At 44.9% G+C, this 20,466-nt stretch overlaps 1 protein-coding gene across 3 annotated transcripts in view; it reads left to right on the forward strand.

Annotated features, from left to right (window-relative positions):
* The window catches only part of lrp8 (low density lipoprotein receptor-related protein 8, apolipoprotein e receptor), a 215,003-nt gene extending 202,094 nt beyond the window's left edge, over positions 1 to 12,909 (forward strand). Inside the window, exons 18-19 of one of the 3 annotated variants that reach the window (XM_089001782.1) lie at positions 6,434 to 6,624; positions 8,772 to 12,909. In XM_089001782.1, coding sequence (XP_088857908.1) covers positions 6,434 to 6,624; positions 8,772 to 8,807 — 227 coding nt within the window. In that variant the 3' untranslated portion in view covers positions 8,808 to 12,909. Of the gene's footprint in view, positions 1 to 6,433 lie in introns of all 3 variants that reach the window. The other 2 variants (XM_089001780.1, XM_089001781.1) reach the window with 2 other exon arrangements.
* The last annotated feature ends 7,557 nt before the right edge of the window (positions 12,910 to 20,466 follow it).

Below are 20,466 nucleotides of genomic sequence, written 5' to 3' on the forward strand. Positions count from 1 at the left end.
TTAAAGTGTCCTTGAGAATTTTGAAAGGCCCTTAGAAATTAAATGTATTATTATTATTATTATTATTATTATTATTATTATTATTATTAATAATATTAATATTATAACGTTATTTCAATACAACACATGTTGCTTTATGTAGAGCTTTCACAACTGCTGCAGCTGCAACAAAGGGCTTAACAGAACATTTAAAATACGTAATACTTATAAGAAATCTAAATGTTGATCTAGATATAAAGTGCATCGGATTATAAGGCTCACAGTTGGGGTTTGGAAAAATGTGGTACTTTTAGCTGTGCCATGTAGTACGGAAATTACAGTACACTAATACATCAACACATTAGGTTGAGCGATAAAGGCCAAGCAACACAACCATGTTCTATTTCTAGCTGTGCAAAAATTGGTTCCTGAGTTGAGCTCCTCTGGTTCATGCATCATGTGCTGCTGACTAGCACATGATGCAGGATTTTTGTCAGTACCGTAACGCTTACCAGAATGCAAGCCTTGCAAAGAGCAAAGTTAACACTTGAAACAATTTGCGTTAGCTTGCGTAGATGTACATAATGTTGGTTAAGGAAAATCACAAGTTGTAATTCAGATATTCATTTATGCATCTCTTGAATCAATGGAAGTTTCTGAAGTAATATAAATAATGCTTGGTGTGAAAAATTTGTATTACGCCACCATTTACATGTTCAGTAATCTGTTTTTATGACTTCACCTTTGTAATATCAATCTGTTGACCAGTTATGATCAAAAAGTCACAAGTTATCCATCTTTATTTCTGCTGAGCACAAATGAAATACTCCAGTTATATAAAATGTTGTGTAAGAATGTTGCAAAATGATATCCAAATGCTTGAGAATAAGCAACTATTGATCCATTGATAAATCAGAATCAGAAGCATCTTTATTGCCCAAGTATGTGAAATCACACAACAAATTTGTACCGGTAGTACAGGCTGCACTAGTACCACCATAATGAATGACATGACAAATAAGTATACAAGTAAGGTACGTGAACCGTCGTGGTACCTCTCACTGACAACAGTGAGACAATGTGCAAAGTATCAAGCAGAGCTAAAGTGATCAATTGTACATGTCACGTCACTTGAGGCTCGAGGGCTGGGCTCGAGTGACGAAAGGAAAGCGGGGAGTGTGGATCCAAAATACACGGCGAGACAGATACTCGTATACAAAAGTCTTTACTGAGGCACGCATGAAAAAAGGACAGCAGGATGAGGTGACTGAGGGAGATCGGTGATAGCTGATCTGACGGCACGGAAGTAACAGGGTGGCTTTCAGAATACTCCGACGGCGCCTGAATGGCGCGATCGGTAGATATAGTCAGAAGGCACAATCAAGGGAATGACAATCAGCTGTGGGGACCCAGGTGCGTGATGATGGGAGGGGCCGTCTCCCGGGAGCAGCGGAGGAGGTGACAGGAGGGGCGGGGCGCGCCCAGGACGGCGACGAGATGTGACAGTGCCCCCCCCTCAACGGACGCCTCTTGGCGGCCCACCAGGTTTGGAGGGGTGAGCCGCATGGAACGCCCGGATGAGAGATGGGTCGAGGATCCAGGCACGTGGGACCCACTGTCGTTCCTCCGGTCCATAGCCCTCCCAGTCGACCAGGTACTGCACTCCTCTGCCCATGCGCCTGGAGTCCATTATCTCCCGCACGGTGTAGACCGGTCCGTCGGCCAACATCCGGGGGGTAGGTGGGGGGGTGGGCGTGGGGGCTAAGGAGCAGGTTTCCACTGGCTTGAGGAGGGAAACATGGAAAACGGGGTGGATCCTCATGGTGGGTGGCAGCCGGAGCCTCACCGAGACCGGGCTGAGGATGGCCTCGATGGGGAAGGGACCCGTGAAGCATGGGCCCAGCTTGGCTGAAGACCCTGCCAGCCGAAGGTCCCTGGTCGACAGCCACACCTCCTGCCCGACCTGGTAGTTGGGTGCCTGTCTCCGGTGACGGTCCGCCACCCGCTGGTTACGGGATGCGGTGCGTGTCAGGGCGTCCCTGGTCTCCTTCCAGACTCGGTGGGCCCGTCTGAGGTGATGTTCAATGGACGGGACCTCCACCTGGCCCTCCTGAGTGGGAAACAAGGGCGGCTGATAGCCACAGGCAGACATAAATGGGGACCGACCTGTGGCTGCGGAGACCAGGGAGTTGTGGGCGTACTCCACCCAGGGTAGGTGCAGGGCCCACGACGCCGGGTTGTGGAGGCACACGCACCGGAGGGCCGCCTCCAGGTCCTGGTTCTTCCTCTCCATCTGTCCGTTGGTCTGGGGATGGTATACAGACGACAGGCTCGCCGACGCCCCTAGGGACCGACAGAAACGTTTCCATACCTTGGACACGAACTGCGGTCCCCGGTCCGACACGATGTCCGTCGGAATCCCGTGGAGACAGACGATGTGGTTAACCAGGAGTTGAGCCGTCTCGATGGCGGACGGCAACCTGGTTAACGGGACGAAGTGGGCCGACTTGGAGAATCGGTCCACAACGGTAAGGACGACCGCCTTGCCACGGGAGGAGGGGAGGCCTGTCACGAAGTCGACGGAGATGTGGGACCAGGGTCTGGACGGTACCGGTAGCGGCCGGAGGAGTCCTGCCGGGGGCTGATGGGAGGCTTTCCCATAGGCATAAGTCGGGCAGGCCTTCACGAAGAGGGTGATGTCCCTCCAGAACCCCGGCCACCAGAACCGTTGGGCGATGAGTTGGATCGTCCTGTTGACCCCCGGGTGACAAGCTATCTTGGAGGTGTGCCCCCAGACGAGCACCTCCGTGCGAAGAGGGGGGGGGACGAACAGGCGATCCTTAGGACAGCCCCTGGGGATGGGGGTCGTCCCTTAGGCTTGCTGTACTTTTCTCTCAACCTCCCACCTCAGGGCACCCAGGATGCGTTGGGCCGGCAGGATGTTGGTGGTGGTCTCCTCCCTTTCTGCCGGCTCATGGATGCGGGATAAGGCATCGGGCTTGGTGTTCTGTGACCCTGGGCAGTAGGTGAGAGAAAAGTTAAACCGGGTGAGGAAGAGTGACCATCGGGCCTGTCTAGAGTTTAGTCTCTTGGCCGACCGGATGGCCGCCAGGTTTTTATGGTCCGTGAAGACGGTGAAGGGGTGTTTCGCTCCCTCAAGCCAGTGTCTCCATTCCTGAAGGGCCAGGACGACCGCCAGCAGTTCCCGGTTGCCGACGTCATAGTTGGCCTCGGCGGGGCTGAGCCGGCGGGAGAAGAAGGCGCATGGGCGTAGCTTCTGGTCCATGGGAGAGCGCTGGGACAGGACGGCCCCTACTCCGGACTCGGATGCGTCAACCTCGACCGTGAACGGGAGATCCGGGTCGGGATGACGCAGAACTGGGGGGTTAGTGAAGGCAAGACGGAGGCGGTTGAATGCCCCCTCAGCGTCGGGCGTCCACCTGAAGGGGATCTTTGAGGACGTGAGGTTAGTGAGGGGGAGTGCCTTCTGACTATACCCGCGGATGAAGCGGCGGTAGAAGTTGGCAAACCCCAAAAACCGCTGAAGCTGTTTGCGCGTCTTCGGAATCGGCCATTCCACCACCGCTTTAGTCTTATTAGGGTCGGCCCTGAGCTGCCCCCGCTCCACGACAAACCCTAGGAAGGACAGAGAGCGGACATGGAACTCGCACTTCTCTGCCTTCACGTAGAGCCAGTTTTGCAGGAGCCGCGCCAGGACCCGTCGGACGTGTTGCCGGTGCTCCTCTGCAGAACGAGAGAAAATAAGAATGTCATCCAGATAAACGAAAACAAAAACATTGAGGAAGTCCCTGAGCATATCATTGATCAGATTTTGGAATACGGCGGGAGCGTTCGTGAGTCCGAACGGCATCACCAGATATTCAAAATGTCCTAATGGTGTTTTAAATGCAGTTTTCCATTCGTCCCCCTCCCGGATGCGGACCAAGTGGTACGCACTGCGGAGGTCTAATTTAGAAAAAATGGTTGCGGACTGAAGGGGCGTGAAGGCTGAGTCCATGAGGGGGAGGGGGTATTTGTTACGGATGATGATGTCGTTCAGACTCCGATAATCGACACACGGACGCAGGGTTCCGTCCTTTTTGTCAATAAAGAAGAACCCTGCGCCCAGCGGAGACCGTGACGGCCGAATGAGTCCCGCCGCGAGGGAGGAATCTATGTAAGTGCTCAGGGCTTCTCGTTCCGGTTGCGAGATGTGGAAAAGTCTGGAGTCCGGTAATGGAGCCCCTGGCTGCAAGTCAATAGCACAGTCATACGGTCGGTGGGGCGGCAGGGATTGGGCGTTGTCCTTGCTGAACACCTCCCGCAGGTCGTGGTAGCAGTGTGGCACGCCCTTGAGGCAGATGGCCTCCGGCGGTCCACCGCGGGAGGCGTCTCGCCCTGCCGTAGCCGACCGTAGGCAGTTGGCGTAGCAGTAGGGGCTCCAGCCCTGAATGGTGGGACCCTCCCAGGAGATTGACGGGTCGTGGGTATTGAGCCAGGGGAGACCCAATACCAACGGCGCATTCCGGGAGGGCATAACTAAAAATTGGCGGTGCTCGACGTGGTTCCCCGCGACCCGGAGTTTGAGCGGGGCCGTGAGGTGGGTGACTCGGGCTAACAGTCTGCCGTCCAGGTCGACCATCTCCTTTGGGGGTGGAATTCGATCAGCTGGCAGCCCAACGAGTCCGCCAGCTGGGGGTCAATGATGCACCCGTCGGCCCCAGAGTCCACTAGGGCCCGCACGGTTTGGGAGCTGGACGGGCCGATTAATTCGCTGTCCAGCTCCAACCGCGTAACGGGGGTCGTGGATTTGACCTCCAGAGGTCGCTGTGGTCGCCGTCTTGACGGGGACTTGCGTGGACCTGAGGTCTTCGCCTGGGGGCCTTGGGTGCGACGAGCCCCGGGGGTAGTGTGGTCGTCCCCCCCCCCTACGATCATGGGTTCGGGGGATTCCTCCAGGCGCCGCACACGCTCGCTGCCGGGTGTGGGAGATCTGGACCGGCTGCGTGGCTGTTTGGGCCGTCGGCCGCGCTGCTCCCTCTGTCGCTCCCGAAGGCGGTGATCCAGGCCGATGACTATGGCGACCAGGTCGTCGAAGGTGGTGCCCGCGTCGCGGGTAGCCAACTCGTCCTTGAGGTCGGTGTTCAATCCGCGACGAAACACCCCCCTCAACGCCCGGTTTCGCCTGCGTAGCGGGAGGGGAGAGGAAATTGAGGAGCGTGCCTACTCACGGGCGGGGAAGACTTGGCCGTGACAGCGGAAATGCGTACCTCAGCCGCCTCGAAGCGTTGAGCCAGCATGGTGGTAATTTGGCTGATTTCCGCGATGGCTCGGGCCAGCTGGCTTGAACGCTCCGCTTGCTCGGTGAGGGCGGCGAGATATCTGTCTTCGCCGGCGGGATCCATAGTTGGTCGGAGTATTATGTCACGTCACTTGAGGCTCGAGGGCTGGGCTCGAGTGACGAAAGGAAAGCGGGGAGTGTGGATCCAAAATACACGGCGAGACAGATACTCGTATACAAAAGTCTTTACTGAGGCACGCATGAAAAAATGACAGCAGGATGAGGTGACTGAGGGAGATCGGTGACAGCTGATCTGACGGCACGGAAGTAACAGGGTGGCTTTCAGAATACTCCGACGGCGCCTGAATGGCGCGATCGGTAGATATAGTCAGAAGGCACAATCAAGCTGTGGGGACCCAGGTGCGTGATGATGGGAGGGGCCGTCTCCCGGGAGCAGCGGAGGAGGTGACAGGAGGGGCGGGGCGCGCCCAGGACGGCGACGAGATGTGACAGTACAATATTAATAAAGGACAACCTACATCACTTTTTTGTTCCTAACTGACATCAGAAAAACGTTTTATAGCATCTAAAATACCCAAAACACGCAGTATTATATTTTTATTCAAATGCAAAACACCAATAAAAATGACTTAAAGTGTCCAAAATCTGCAAAAAATTGAGCTGCGAATTGGGCATTTTCAGAAAGTCCCGCCCCCAGTTCGTGACATCACGCCAAGACGTCTTGCATTGCTGGAGAATCAAAACAATGGCTTCAGATTCAGAGAATATGCTTTCTTGTTACATATCCAGTTATGAATATGATTGAAATAGTTCTGAAGAGGAAAGCATACATGTTTGCAATCGATTAAAGAATTTATTCCGGGCCATTTTGAGGCAACATTGGAAGGAAATGGATCACAAAAAAATGAGAGAGATGAAAACCTCGTGTTGCACCAAAAAGCCGCCAGAAAGTGGCGTCCACGCTCCTGTGAGGAATTAATCAGCCTGTTTCCACAGGCTGATAAATTCCTTCCATGGAGCCTTCCGTAGAAGAAAGTGCAAGTTTACGTGTAATGTGCTTACAGTGCCGCTCTGTGTCCCCTGGGCTGTGTTAACGTTCCCGCCGTGTGTTGTTGTTTTGTGTGTGTGCGTGTGTGTGTTAAACACATGCAGTCCCTATCCTTGCCACAGTGGTCATCGGGCTAATTTGCACCGGCGCCTACCTGGTGTGGCGTAACTGGCGGCGCAAGAACACCAAGAGCATGAACTTCGACAACCCTGTTTACCGCAAGACCACAGAGGACGACGACGACGAAATCCATATCGGGCGACACAGCGACTCCATCGGTCACGTATACCCAGCAGTGAGTGGCAGCCATAGTCAGCCATTCATAGCTCTTCCTCTTGGGAGCGGAGTCAGCGACAGCAACTCTCATTGGTACTCTGGGGTGCCGATGCTCTCCAGTGGCAAATGAAAAATGAAACTTCTGGGGAGCAATTGTTGGTGAAAAAGAGACGTGCACATACTGCACGCATACCAACAGACGCACACGTTTTTTCAGTAGGCACTGAAAATGCAGAGCACTTGAAGCCCGACACCCTTTTACCATTCCTCTGGTGACCGTCATCATAGAGACCTCCACTCATTTTATCAATGACATCTCATTTGCCATCATACTGTATCCAACTGATTGTAGTTTGTCTTTCTTCTTGTTATATTTAAGTGTTTCTTCACAAAAATATGTTAAAGTTCCTTTTGCCAAAACCCAACCTGATCAAAAAGAAAAAAAATCATACACATTCTTATCAACTGTTTAAAAAAGGTGCTGGGTTTAGTTCAGGAGGAGCAAACTGGGATCAAGATGGCACCCGTGATGACAGTCTAAAAAAGTGAATTAAAAATAATAAATAAATACAGAAATAATGGTTAAGCCTAATGCCAGAAAACTACAAACAAGTGAAAGAGCATGGATATCTCAACTCATGCCCACTTCAACCTCTGAAAATATATAAACAATCACTGCTGTATTTTGGATTTTGGAGGGACGCATGAAGCCATTTCCCCCCATGACTTTCACAACAAAAGAAAAAGCTGGCAAATGATTATTTTACAAAACTCATGTGCACATGCCAACCGATGCCAACATCAGTCTGAAATCATCAACACAATCACTGTTTTCAATTTTATGGGCATAAAAGCATGTATTTCTTTAAGCTGCGGCAATTTGCGAGTTTGAGTGCAGTCACATGCATTTTTTCCTGTTTCAAAGAAATTCTGAGCAAGTCCTAAATTGTATGGCAAAAAAATAAACACATGACTTAAATACCCTGTGAATGAAGGTGAAGAAAAAAAAATGTTTTCTAACATCCGACAATATAACATGTTTTCATTCTAGTAAACATCTCTGGGTAGGAAAACAACTTATTTATGGTTTAAAATACAAGATACTGTAGTGATTGGTCTTTTTTTAGGTTCAAGTGGGCATGAAAAGGGATCTTTACACATAAAAAATATTAGGAGTTTTCAGGCTATCCCTGAAAATGATTCATGTCACTAACTTTGGGTAACTTACAAAAAATATTTTGGATGATTTTACATGTCACAAGACAGCTGAGAAGACTGATCAGGATTTGACGTTTTTAGTTGAAACAATTTCATGTAAACACCATCTCTTACCCATTCAATGGTATGGCAGCAGAAGTTAAAAACAAGAGCAATCGTCCCACCACAAAAAAAACATATTTGAGTAGGGTTTTTTTAAGGAAGTAACGTACAGTATCTTCCTTCTGATGAAATTACAAGTGCAATGTTGTTGTGTGTGCCCTGGGGTCAGTCATACGCAAATTCAATCGTTAAAAGGAACCGTGAGTTGCATTAAAAAAGGTGCGGACAGAAATCCGTGTCAAAACATTCCTTCCCTATCATGTGGTGTTGTCAGAGTAGCGACTTCGGCATGCAGTCAAGGGCAGCCAAAAAGCAATGTGGGGATGGGAGGTAAGCGCTTTGATCAGTTGGCATGGCAACACTGATTCCTTTGTGTGTCGCTCCAGCAAGGAAAGAGGCAAATAATTTGGCATATGATGACAGACCAATACACAAATGAGGTGTTGGTTTTTGATTTGTTTTAACGTGCACTCAAAAAATGTTTTTTTTTTTTTTTTTTTTTTTTTTTTTTTTTCGGGCAGGAGGTGGCACACAGCGTAATGTTTTTGTTGTCAAGCCAGATATTCTCCTACTCTCATATGGCTTCTCAGAGAGCCAGAGACATCAGGCTGGCTTTTTGTGGGCCAAAAATCTGTAGCCAAAGGCAATCAGTCTGTATTCCTCAAAAAGCCAGAAAAGGGCAAAAACAAAGGAGGTCAAGTGTAGGAGAGGAAGGTGAACATTAGAAACAAATAGCTGAAGCCTTTGTCTTTTTTAAACCGTTTCAGTTTGTTGTGTTTGTCATTATGGTACTGTTAGACTTTTTTTTCTTTAATTTTGGTAACATGTTTTATCTGCTGTTTTCAGCGAGTGGCACTCAGTCAGGAGGACGATGGTCCCTGATGGAGGGATGCAGCCACATTCTTCATTCCGAACTTGGCCCCTCCTCCCTCCACATCCAAACCTCCACAGGGAGGCCTGGCTATGTACAGAGGAGACTGCTCCTTTTGCTTTCTTTTAAGGAGCAGGGATGATTCATACAACCAGTACTGTATATCACGGCTTTCTCTATCCGTGCTCTCACTGCAATAACAACAGTAGTTGCTATTACATTTAATTGTAGTGTAGCTTATGCTCCTCCCATTTCTCCTCTTTCAGGTGGTCCCTTACAAGCTGTCCTTATTTGTCACTCTAACCTCACTTAGCTGTCGTCAGTGCCAGAGCAAATTGGCATCCCAGAGCAAATTGATATTTACTCTGTGGAAATGTGATTTGCAGTATCAGCCTCTCTCTTATTGCTCAGCACAAGACAGACTTGCACTCAGTTGAAATGACGCACATTATTTGGCACAAGACATTTTTTTCTTTCTGCTGGGTGTAGTTTGCAAAACCAGACTTGTATTTGTTGGAAAGGTATGACTATTTTCTACACTCTCCAGCCCTTCAGAGACTTTTTGGGGGTACCAAATCCAAATATAGGAAGAGAAAGAAGTCAATTAATGTGAGAATGAGTGTCTCCATGCGTGTTGAAGGGTGGAGTACATTACTTGAGGTGTGATTAGGAAGAATTTGGAATTAATTTGACAATGGAAGCGTGTAGAAATGTACTTGGTTTTTTTCCGAAGGTTGAGTCTCAAGGCAAACATCAGCAAGGCAGAAATGAGCATTATGGGTAATCCTGTGTTGGCATCACAGTGATGCACACTGGTAACAATGTACTTGAAGGTTGTTAGTTTGTTCTTACTCAGTCTGTTGCTGCTATTGGAGATGTTTGCTTGAGGTTTGATGAGGGCAGATAACAGCATGAGCAAATTTTGGATAAACATAATTTGAATTGTTTTTATTTATGTGGGTGGTTCTGCAATTCCCATAGTGATAGCCCGAATGAATGAGGAACATTGGATTGGAATCCATATTGGAGAAATATATTGTATTTTATGAAGACCAAAACATGCTTCTATCGATCCATGTGCTTGGTTAATGGTCATTAGGAAAAACAAAAAAAAAACATGTTGTTTATTTTATACTTGTGAGGGCGTACATTACTTCCAACGGCCGCAACTCAGTGTCCAAAATCACATGGCCTTATAATCTGGCTCTTTCTTCCTTTTGCATTCTTGATTGGACACCTTTGAAGGATTTGTATTGTATAATTTATTTCCATGTATTTAGTTCCACTGAGTCATGCATTTAACGATGAGTGTCGAATTAGAACAACATGGTTCAAGATTCTGTAACATTGGCTTCTTCTGGAAACTAAAGCTGCGACAAACTTGCTCACAGTCTGATTGCAGGCTCAGCATGTGTACTCCAACATACATGCTATGATCATTCTCCAATGTAAGAGCTGCAACAAACCGTCAGCATTTACTGAGATAATACAAAATTGGTGATGATGATAGCTGTGGCTAATACTGTTCCATATCTCTCAGCCAGAATAAAAACATGTTGTTGAATAGGACGATGAACGTAATTTACACAAGTGGGCAAATATGGATAGTAGTCGTTCATTAAAGTTGTATTTTTTTTCTTTGTTGGGAGTCAAATTGGTTCAAATAAAAATCATAAGATAAAAGGGATCCAGGTAGTGCGATATGTACTGTTATGTGATTGGCAGATTGATTTAGGTTTGTTAATTGTGCTACCCACTACACACATTGGTTATCAGGCACTGACTCTAATAATCGTCTGATAGGAAGGGATTCTTTCTACTCGTTACATATTAATAATCATAATTCATTGCTTTGAAAGCTTCAATGATTCATTCATTTCTTTACTTTTGCTGCCTGCCCAAAACTGACCACTTCCTTGTCCTGTCACAGTGTCAGAGATATGACAGTCAGACACTGTGGACGAAGACTCGAACCCAGAAAGATTGTCCCTACTTCCGGCAGTTCATGCAGCCATTCACGACAGACGTCTGAATTCTGCAGCCTTCTGCCAAGCTATTTATTGAGAGTACATGCAAATTAAAGTGATACATTAGTAAAACATAATTTTCTTGATTAGAATACCACACCTCTTGAATTCTAAGCACGAACAGCTGTATGCAATAAAACATTGTGTTTTCCATGAACTGATAATTTTGTAACCGGGTTACTGAGCTCTTCCGGTGAAGGAGTTTGAAATCCTAAATTACTTCTGTAATAAGGAGTTTCCCAAGTCCTAAATTCTGTGCCAGGCCAGATCTCCTAGATTAAGCTGACAGTTTAACTTGCTGTGTCTGTTGACCTGATTGACCCCAGGTTGTCTGTGCTTCAATTGTGTATTCAGTCTCACATGTTGGCTAAGCATATAACAGCATGAAACTTTTAAATATGATAACTTCTTATTCTGTCTAATCGCTATCCCACAGTCATTGCACTAAAAAGTAGTCTCTCGAAACAGTCTTCCAAATCTCTCCATAAGAAGAGAATAATACTGCTGAAACAGGGTGTACAGACTGCTTTCTAACATTTTTCCCCCACATCTTCATTGCATGCACAAAGGAATAACACCAGCGCAAAGGTTTTAACATGTTTTTCCATATCTAGTGTTAGTGTCTGTGATGCTCCTTTTACATTGTGTCTCCCAATCTCTCTTTTCGTCCCATCTTCATTTTAGCGTCGACATTTTTTTCTTTGCAAGGGCTATCAATACCACCAAGGTAGATGCACACAGGTGGACAAAAAATACTTTATGCTGGATAAAACCAATGTCTCCCAAACAAGAACCCCCAACAGGTGTCAGGAAGATGCTCCAAGTGAAGCTGTTCCTTCGCCTGATATTTTGGACTACAAAATGGTCTTTGCTCGGTCAATACTTTTCCTTTGATAACTTTTCCAAATTTTATCTATTAGTGTTGTGTTTCTTTTGTATTTCAACTCAAAATGAATAATTTCAGACTGTCAATGATATCACGACCCTTCATAAATCCATAAATATCCATAAATAAATTCAAGGCATAAATTTGCTGCTTATTCAAGTTAAATTCTAAGAAGTATTGCTTATGTCTATGGTTAACATAATTACTAATGACTTTATAAAATCATTTGGCTCTTCCAGCTGTTTTGAAAAAAAAAAAACCTTTTAATGTCATTGTCTACAGAAAAAAAACTAATGGGCCTCCATCCATTCCACAGTCACACAGTGGGCATATTTTTTATGCTGTTTGTTGCACAAAACATTTTCAAGAAGCCTTCTGCACTGTGTAAAAAGATTCTGCTCTTAGGAAGGGAGGGAGAGGGGGGAGCGAGACAGTCCGTACATTCAGTCCAATAGTTTTGAATTGTGACTTGTAAATACTCTTTCATACAGCTTTTTGATAGTGTTTTAATTGTATCTGTTAAAAATAAATAAATACAAAAATAGATGTACATAAACCCCTGATGGGCGAAAAAAAAATGTAGAATATATGAATTTATTTGTACACAAGAACACTGGATTTCTTTACTACTTGATTGTAACAAATTAATCATCTGCCAAAGTGTTTTTATTTGACTTTTATCCTGTTGTCTTTTCCATGTTTGATTTTTAACAGAACTGCAGAGTTTATGTTCATGCTCTATTTAATTCTGTTGAATAGATTTTATGCGCGTGCGTGAGAGTGTGTGTGTGTGTGTGTGTGTGTGTGTGTGTGTGTGTGTGTGTGTGTGTGTGTGTGTGTGTGTGTGTGTGTGTGTGTGTGTGTGTGTGTGTGTGTGTGTGTGTGTGTGTGTGTGTGTGTGTGTGTGTGTGTGTGCATGTGTGTGTCTTTGTGTGTGTGTCTGTATTTAAAAGGTATCTCCTTTTTAAGTTATTGGTTCCCCTGTATACTTTTACTTTGTCTTTTCTTTGTCCCGTGTCGGTCAGAGAACATATGGGATTACCTGGGATAGTTGCGGGAAGGGCTGTGAGAGTTAAAACTTTAGGAACTTCTGGACTCACATTTATTCTGTATGGCAAAATGGTCTCACTCACGTTTCTATGAAATCAAGTTGTTCATAAATATCTCTATATATTGATATAATAAATTTGTAAAAACTGACTCCTATGTAGTCCTGTTCCTTTAAAATCAGTTTTTGAACAAAATCAGTATTGGTCGTTAAAATGGGATATCTTGATGAGGAGCATAAATCACTTATTGTATTTTCTGCCCAATAAGGCACACATAAATACATATTTTTTTTCTCAAAAGCCAATGTTTTTTTATGTGATGTACCTCACAGTATATGTAGATCATTATTCAAATTTTTGGGATGTAGTATTTTAAATTTTCTGTAAAGTGCATTGTTCCAGCTGCAGTGGTTGTGAAAGCTCAATATGTATAAAAAATGTACTCTATTGTATTTCCTTTTAGTATAACTTCATATATTGGCTACATAACGTAACCACTGACACTATTGTAGCTTCTATTCTATAATCTGTAGCAGTGGTCCCCAACCTTTTTTTGCGCCACGGACCGGTTTAATGTCAGACAATATTTTCACGGACCGGCGGATGAATAAACTTTCCAAAGACATTTGTTTTTTATTCATTTTGCTAGCTTACGGTGGGCTAATTTTATGTATCACGGGACCTAGAAAAGCGTTTTGACATGCGCCAAGAGTAAGTCGTAGACAAATGCAATCCAGTCATTTTTCATTTTTCGTTTTATGTAAATTATTTATTCTTTCTTCCACCAAATGACCCATGGACCGGTACCGGTGCGCAGCCCGGGGGTTGGGGACCTCTGAACTATTCTATAATAAATCTAGAATTCTAATGTGTTGGGCCAGAGCTATGAAAACCGTTTTAAAATAGGCCATTTTTTGAAGGTGCACTTTATAATCCGAAGCCCCTTATAGTGCAGAAAATAAAATAGATTAAACTGCAGTTTGTAGAGAATTTCCTCATTGAAAATAATTGTGGTAAACTAAATATTTAACAAGTTCTAGGAAATACAACAATGTAACCTATCGATTAATGAACATGAAAAGCAATAGCCATTTAAAAGCGTTTCACAAGAAAAAGGAAAAATAATGTAATCATAATAATAATACATTTCATTTATAAACGCGTCTCAAAAATCTCAAGGACACGTCACAAGATATTTTCTTCTGCAGGTAAGCAGCGGCAGCCACACGCGGCAGCGTTCACTCAGGTTTAACCGTTGAACATTGATATAGGTAACATCCGATTTACGCACGGGTTCTGTTTCGACCAACCGCTCGTAAGTTAAAATGGTCGTAAGTCGAAATCCATTCAAATGTTGAATAGAGATTCGATGCTAAATGAGTTGCAAACGACCTGATTCTGACACCACGGGAACAGGCGGGGCCACTGAGCAGGCGGGTGAGCAAATTGTTGACATTGGCGGTTGTAGGATCAATCGGGTTGATCAGCTCACCAGGCAGTCGTAAACTGGCGCCGTGTACAAGCTCCGCTGGAGATGAGTCAATGTCAAGTTTCAGCGTGGAGCGGATGCCCAGCAATACCAGAGCCACGTTATCCACCCAGTGTTCGGCATTGCCGGAAGACATCAGGGACGCCTTCAGTTGGCGATGGAGGCAGTCAACCATGCCGTTTGCGGAAATTGCACGGCGTTCCTAATGGTGCAGACTCGAACTGGGCTCCACAATCGGTGGTGATGGTTTTCAGCGTACCAAAGTGAGCGATTCAGTGTTGGAGGAAAGCATTGCCAAAAGTTTTGGCACCGCAATCCGGTAAGGGAAAGGCTTCACACCATCGGGTGAAACGGTCAACGCAAGTTAGCAAGTACTGCAAGCCACGGGAGCGGGGAAGGGTTCCGACGACGTCGATGTGGACGTGACCGAACCACACGTATGGGCGTCTGGTGTGTCAAAAGTTCCCACAGGCCCGACGTGGCGTTCTTGTCACCCGAGCGCTGATGCCCGACCCGCCTCGGCTCTAATCCTGGCCCGGCCGGGTGACACGCCCCCCTCCGGTACCATCACGCGGTCGATTGCTGTGCGAGAGTGAGATGCTGGCTTGCTGGCCAATATTGCCGTAGACGTTGCGGTGCCAGGTGTAGAATTAAGATTTTAAAAATAATGTCTGGCGGCCATGGTTGTAAGTATGGGTGATCGTAAATCGAGCCGGTGGTAAGTCAGGTGGTACCTGTACTTATATAATGAGCCAGGGATGCTCAATACGTCGATCGAGATCGACCAGTCAATCTCGAAGGTACGACTGTATTGGTAGATCGCATGGCAAGGTGATGTGACATTGTCATGAACTTCTTCTTCTTTTCCTTTCGGCTTTTCCCCTCAGGGGTCGCCACAGTGAATCAATGTCCTCCATCTATCCCGGTTTTGTGCATCCTCTTCTCTCACACCAGCTACCTTCATGTCCTCCATGACCACATCCATAAACCTCCTCTTCGGTCTTCCTCTCGGTCTCCTGCCTGGCAGTTCAAGGCTCAGCATCCTTCTCCCGATATAGTCACTCTCTCTGCTCTGGACATGTCCAAACAATCTCAGTCTGGCCTCTCTGACTTTCTCTCCAAAGCCTCTAATATGAGTCGTCCCTCTAATGTACTCATTCCTGATCCTATCCAACCTGGTCACTCCCAAAAAAACCTCAACATCTTCACCTCTGCGACCACCAGCTCTGCTTCCTTTCTTTTCTTCAGTGGCACTGTCTCCAGTCCAAACATCATGGCTGGTCTCACCACGTTTCCTTTCATCCTAGCTGAAACCCTTCTATCAGATATCACACCTGACATTTTTCTCCAGCCGCTCCAGCCTGCCTGGACACGCTTCTTCACCTCTTTTCCACACTCTACATTGCTTTGGACAGTTGACCCCAAGTATTTAAAATCCTCCACCTTCTTTATCTCGTCTCCCTGTAGCATCACTCTTGCACTTGGATCCCTCTCATTCACACACATATATTCCGTCTTCCTGCGACTGATCTTCATTCCTCTCCTTTCCAGGGCATATCTCCACAGCTCTAGTTTCTCCGTCACCTGTTCCCTGGTCTCGCTACAGATCACAATGTCATCTGCAAATATAGTGGTCCAAGGAGATTCTTGTCTAATATCGTCTGTCAGGCTGTCCATCACCATAGCAAACAAGAAGGGGCTCAGAGTTGACCCCTGGTGGAGTCCCACCTCCACCTTGAATTCCTCAGTCATACCGACAGCACACCTCAAAACTGTCTTACAGTCATGATACATGTCTTGTATCGCTCTAACATACTTTTCCGTCACTTCATTGTCATGAACTGACGCAATACAAATAAAGTTGAGTTGTTTTGAAAACCCTCGACGTAAGCCTATCAGCATTCCCTTCACTTGATTGATACACTGGACAACCAATCAGATGACATCTCATTATTAGACATACCGCATGCTCAAACAACACCCCTGAGCATCTGAGCACTGGCGGAAAGGTGCTTTGATCCTCTCCTCTTTCATCGAGAACTGCTTCATGTAACAAAGAGGGTACAGAAAGTGCTTAAGAATGAATGACTCTCCTGTGTCTTTGTGTTGTCATATTGTCTTTTTGTTGTCATATTATTTGTAATATAGTTTTTTTTTTCTTTTGACTTCAAGACAGCGCCGCAAGAGTGGATGCCTTTCCAGCAGCTCATGTATTTTATTTTTCTATTTTCATTCCTTCCATCAATTTGCTGCTGAGAAATGTAAATTTCTCCACTGCGAGACGAATAAAGGGAAATCCAATCCTATCCAATCCAAAGTTAACAAGCTAGCCGTGAGTTACATCCATTTTTTTGCTCAGTTATTTCCCCTTAAATATAAGATAGGGTATATAAATGACTGTGGGAGCTAGCTGGACCAAGTAAGAATACAAAAACTATTACTTTCGTAAGGAATGGGAGGATGACTTTTTGTTCACTGACGTTTTCAAAGTGTGTTTGTCTTGCTTGCCAGGTATCAGAGTGAACTCCGGTAATGTAAAAAAAATTACATAATTATGTTGTATTGTTCAACACATGCGGTTATATATCTACATAAGTACAGTGAGGCCCTGGCTTACGAACTTAATTGGTTCCCAGACAGAGTGTGTAAGGCGAAAAGTGTGTATCCCAAAAATTAATTACCCATAGGAAACCATTAAAATGAGAATAATCCGTTCCCAGGTCTCCATAAAATATAATTGGCAACTAAATAAGCCTTAAAACTACACACAATATACCTTATTCTATGTATAATAAATGTGCTATTGTATTGTAATGAAAGAAATACACTAATAAAGTCACTTTATTTACATTTGTGATGGTCGTTGATGGCTCTTAATTGACATCTGTTGCTTTCTGACTTGTAAACTCTTACGAAACTGAGGCATCACATTATCATTCATCATGTTGATGATTCTTATAGCCACAGTCTTTTCTGGATGGAACTGTTAAATAAAAACCTGCGCATCATTCCACTTAGCCAACATTGCCTCTCACTTGATGCTGCAGCCATCTCCTCCTCCTCGCCCTCACATGACAACTCCTAAATGCCTTGCTTCTGCTTGTCCTCTTGAATCCAAATCAAATCCTCTGTGTTGAGGACCTCATTATGGTCAGCAACAAGCTCCTCAATGTCATCTGCATCCACTTCGAGTCCCATGTTCTGTCCAATGGAAACAATGTCGTCCAAAACAACAGTCATGACGATCAAATCCTTCAAAGTCCCTCTCAAGGAAGCATGCGGACCACAAATTCTTCCATGCTGCTTTCAAGGATCGAAGGGTAACATCATGCCAAGCCTTTTCTATCAGCTGAACACAATAATACACATTGAAATGGTCTTTCCAATAATCCCTAAGGGATAGTTCGGTGTCATTAGTCACGTGAAAGCATTGAGTAAATAACGCCTTTGTGTAAAGCTTTGTTGCGAAGGATGGGAGCCAAGGTGCACTTAGCATATCGGTACTGGGCCGCTAAATCAGACAAACGCACACCTCGTTCGTGTTTCTCAATGATCTCCTTCTTCTCCTCGACTGTAATTTTGTTACGTGTCTTCTTCGGCTGAACACGAGGGAGAATATCGCATATTGGCAAAGCACAATCCATAAACCACATCTATATGTCAAAAACGCCCTGACACACTATTGATAGTCGCTAGTTCAGCCAAGGTTAAGGTAAACACCAAAAGCATTTGGAATAGTGGGACCCAAAGCAAAGCTCGTCACAACCTGGTGGGGTCTTTTTTGGTCCCATAACAGCAAAAGTATCCGTGAAAAAAAAATCATTGAAGACGATCGATGTGTGCATTCATTGCAAAGGGGTGTGGAAAGGTAGGCCGGCTGGGGCGCTGTTTGGTCGTGTGCTTTGGTGTTCTTCCTCTGAAGATTACTCCGCCAGGCGTGGTGGGGCGGCGCTCCATGTATATCCCGAAAAGTAGTGCTTAATTTTCATAAATTTAACGTTCGTAAACCGAAAATTTCGTAAGGCAAGGTGTTTGTAAACCGAGGCCCCGCTGTAGTATTTTTAAAACTAAAATCGCATTACTGTATATGAAAACATGGCTTATCATAGAAGTCTCGAAGTAGTACATTCATCGCGATAAATTAATTACCTAGTGTGGTTGGTATGGTGTATTTTAAATGTATTAATCTTTTAATTAACTAATTTTTAGTCTACCTTTTTCTTGTTTCTCTAGGTGTGATGCCTTTTTCTAATATCCCTTTTCATGTGTTGGCTTTTTGAGTTCGAGTGTTTGATAGCGGGGAAACAACTGTCAGTCACAACTTGAATTGGACATAGATTGCCTGTCATTAAGTTTGTGTTTGGCAAAGCACAATCCATAAACCACATCTATATCTCGAAAACGCCCTGACACACTATTGATAGTCGCTAGTTCAGCCAAGGTTAAGGTAAACACCGAAAGTATTTGCAATAGTGGGACCCAAAGCAAAGCTCGTCAACAAACTAACCTCAAGGAGAACACTCCGTGTCCAAGACATGAAGTCAGCATATTTTATGTGCCCTGTGTAGGCTATTAGAAGTGGCTGATGGTTATTTAAACACTTTATTTCGTCATGATGAACAGTGCTTTTAAGGTATGTTTTATTTAGCAAGCAAGTTCCCTGTTCAGTACTTGCATTGCTCAGAAAAGTGTTCTTACTGTTTCGTTAACCTGAGCACTTTTGATGGATCCAGTGTTGTATTCTATTTTTATTTTGTAATGACATGTATTTGGAGATTTACAAAAACAAACCAGCGATATTCTCCCTGGTGATCGAAACTAAAGGTTGCAGGTAGGATTTGGGATTACACTCTAATGAGTCTAGTCTCAAATCCAGCAGAAAGTAAAATTGCCTGGGGTGCATCTGTTCAAGTGTGTTTAAAAACAATAAAATGCATTATACATTTTTGGGTGATGCAAATCTCCTAATTTGTCTCAATGTTCAATATTGTAATGAATTAAAAAATAATTTCCCAACAATTTCAGATAAAATTAAAAAATATGAATTAGATCAATTAATTACAGATTATAAATAAGGGCATCCGACGTAAAAGCTTGGCCCAAACAAACATGCGAATCAAACCTCTGAAGATGGACGACGCTGATTCGCTGTGGTGACCCCTTGAAGGGAAAAACCCAAAGGAAAAGAAGAATTAAGGATTATAATTTCATTATTTTTTACATTTTTAGTCTATTTACAGCACTAACTACATGTACTTTTATAAAATAAAAACTATTTGTTTATTTGCTTTTGTTTTGAGCATGAATGGTTGTTCATCCATGTCTATGGGTGGCAACTCAAGTAGTTCATTGTGATCCCCTGCCTACTGCCCAAAGATGTCTGGGTTAGGATCCAGCACACCCGCGACCCTTGTGAGTATAAGCACCTTGGCTAACGGATGGATGGGTGGTACTGGTCCAGAAAAAGGTCAAGAGCTCTCTCCATATGACTCCCGGCAGTCTCCCTAATGAGGTATTCCGCGCACACCTCACCGGCAAGAAACCACTGGGAAGACTTGGATATGCTGCACTCATTGTCTCCCGGTTGACCTCACAAGAGCCGAGTCTATCCCTGAAAGAGCCGCCCAGAGTGGCCAAGAAGAGGGATGTTTTGGCTTTTCTTTTCCATCTACCACCCTCACAACATAAGGTCAGAAGAATGAGGTGAAAAGATGAATACATACCAAAAAAGGTGACTGTTTTGCTTTTCTGCAATCATACAGGCTACCTTCACCTTTTCTTTTACATCATCACCAATGCGTGGCTCTCTCACTCAGTATCTGCCGCATCCTTTTTATTCTTTTGTAACATTCCTTGCTTGATGACTTATTTGCTCGGCTCAGGGGAAGCAGTTGGTTTGCCTTTTGTCGCCTCATAAAAGTTTCTGCTATAAAGTCTTGCTGTGTTCTGAAACACAATTATCACACGACTGCCTCTCTGCCGCTCCTTTGGTTCCCCTCCCCTCTCTTCCTCACGGATGACACTTCCATTATCTCCTGGAGAATAAATTGCACAGATTAGCCACAGAATCAGATAGAGTGGCAGGCATGCGCTGATGTTTGTCTGTCTGTGTTTATTTGCATCTGTGTGCATAATGTCTGGCAGCAGCATTTTACTGTCGTTTACCTGTGTGTCCCTGTGTATTCTTGTATATGTTTGTCTACACACTATTTTTGACAA

Source organism: Hippocampus bargibanti, linkage group LG07, assembly GCF_051943395.1.
Source record: "Hippocampus bargibanti isolate YZ-2025 linkage group LG07, ASM5194339v1, whole genome shotgun sequence".
NCBI classification, from domain to species: Eukaryota; Metazoa; Chordata; class Actinopteri; order Syngnathiformes; family Syngnathidae; genus Hippocampus; species Hippocampus bargibanti.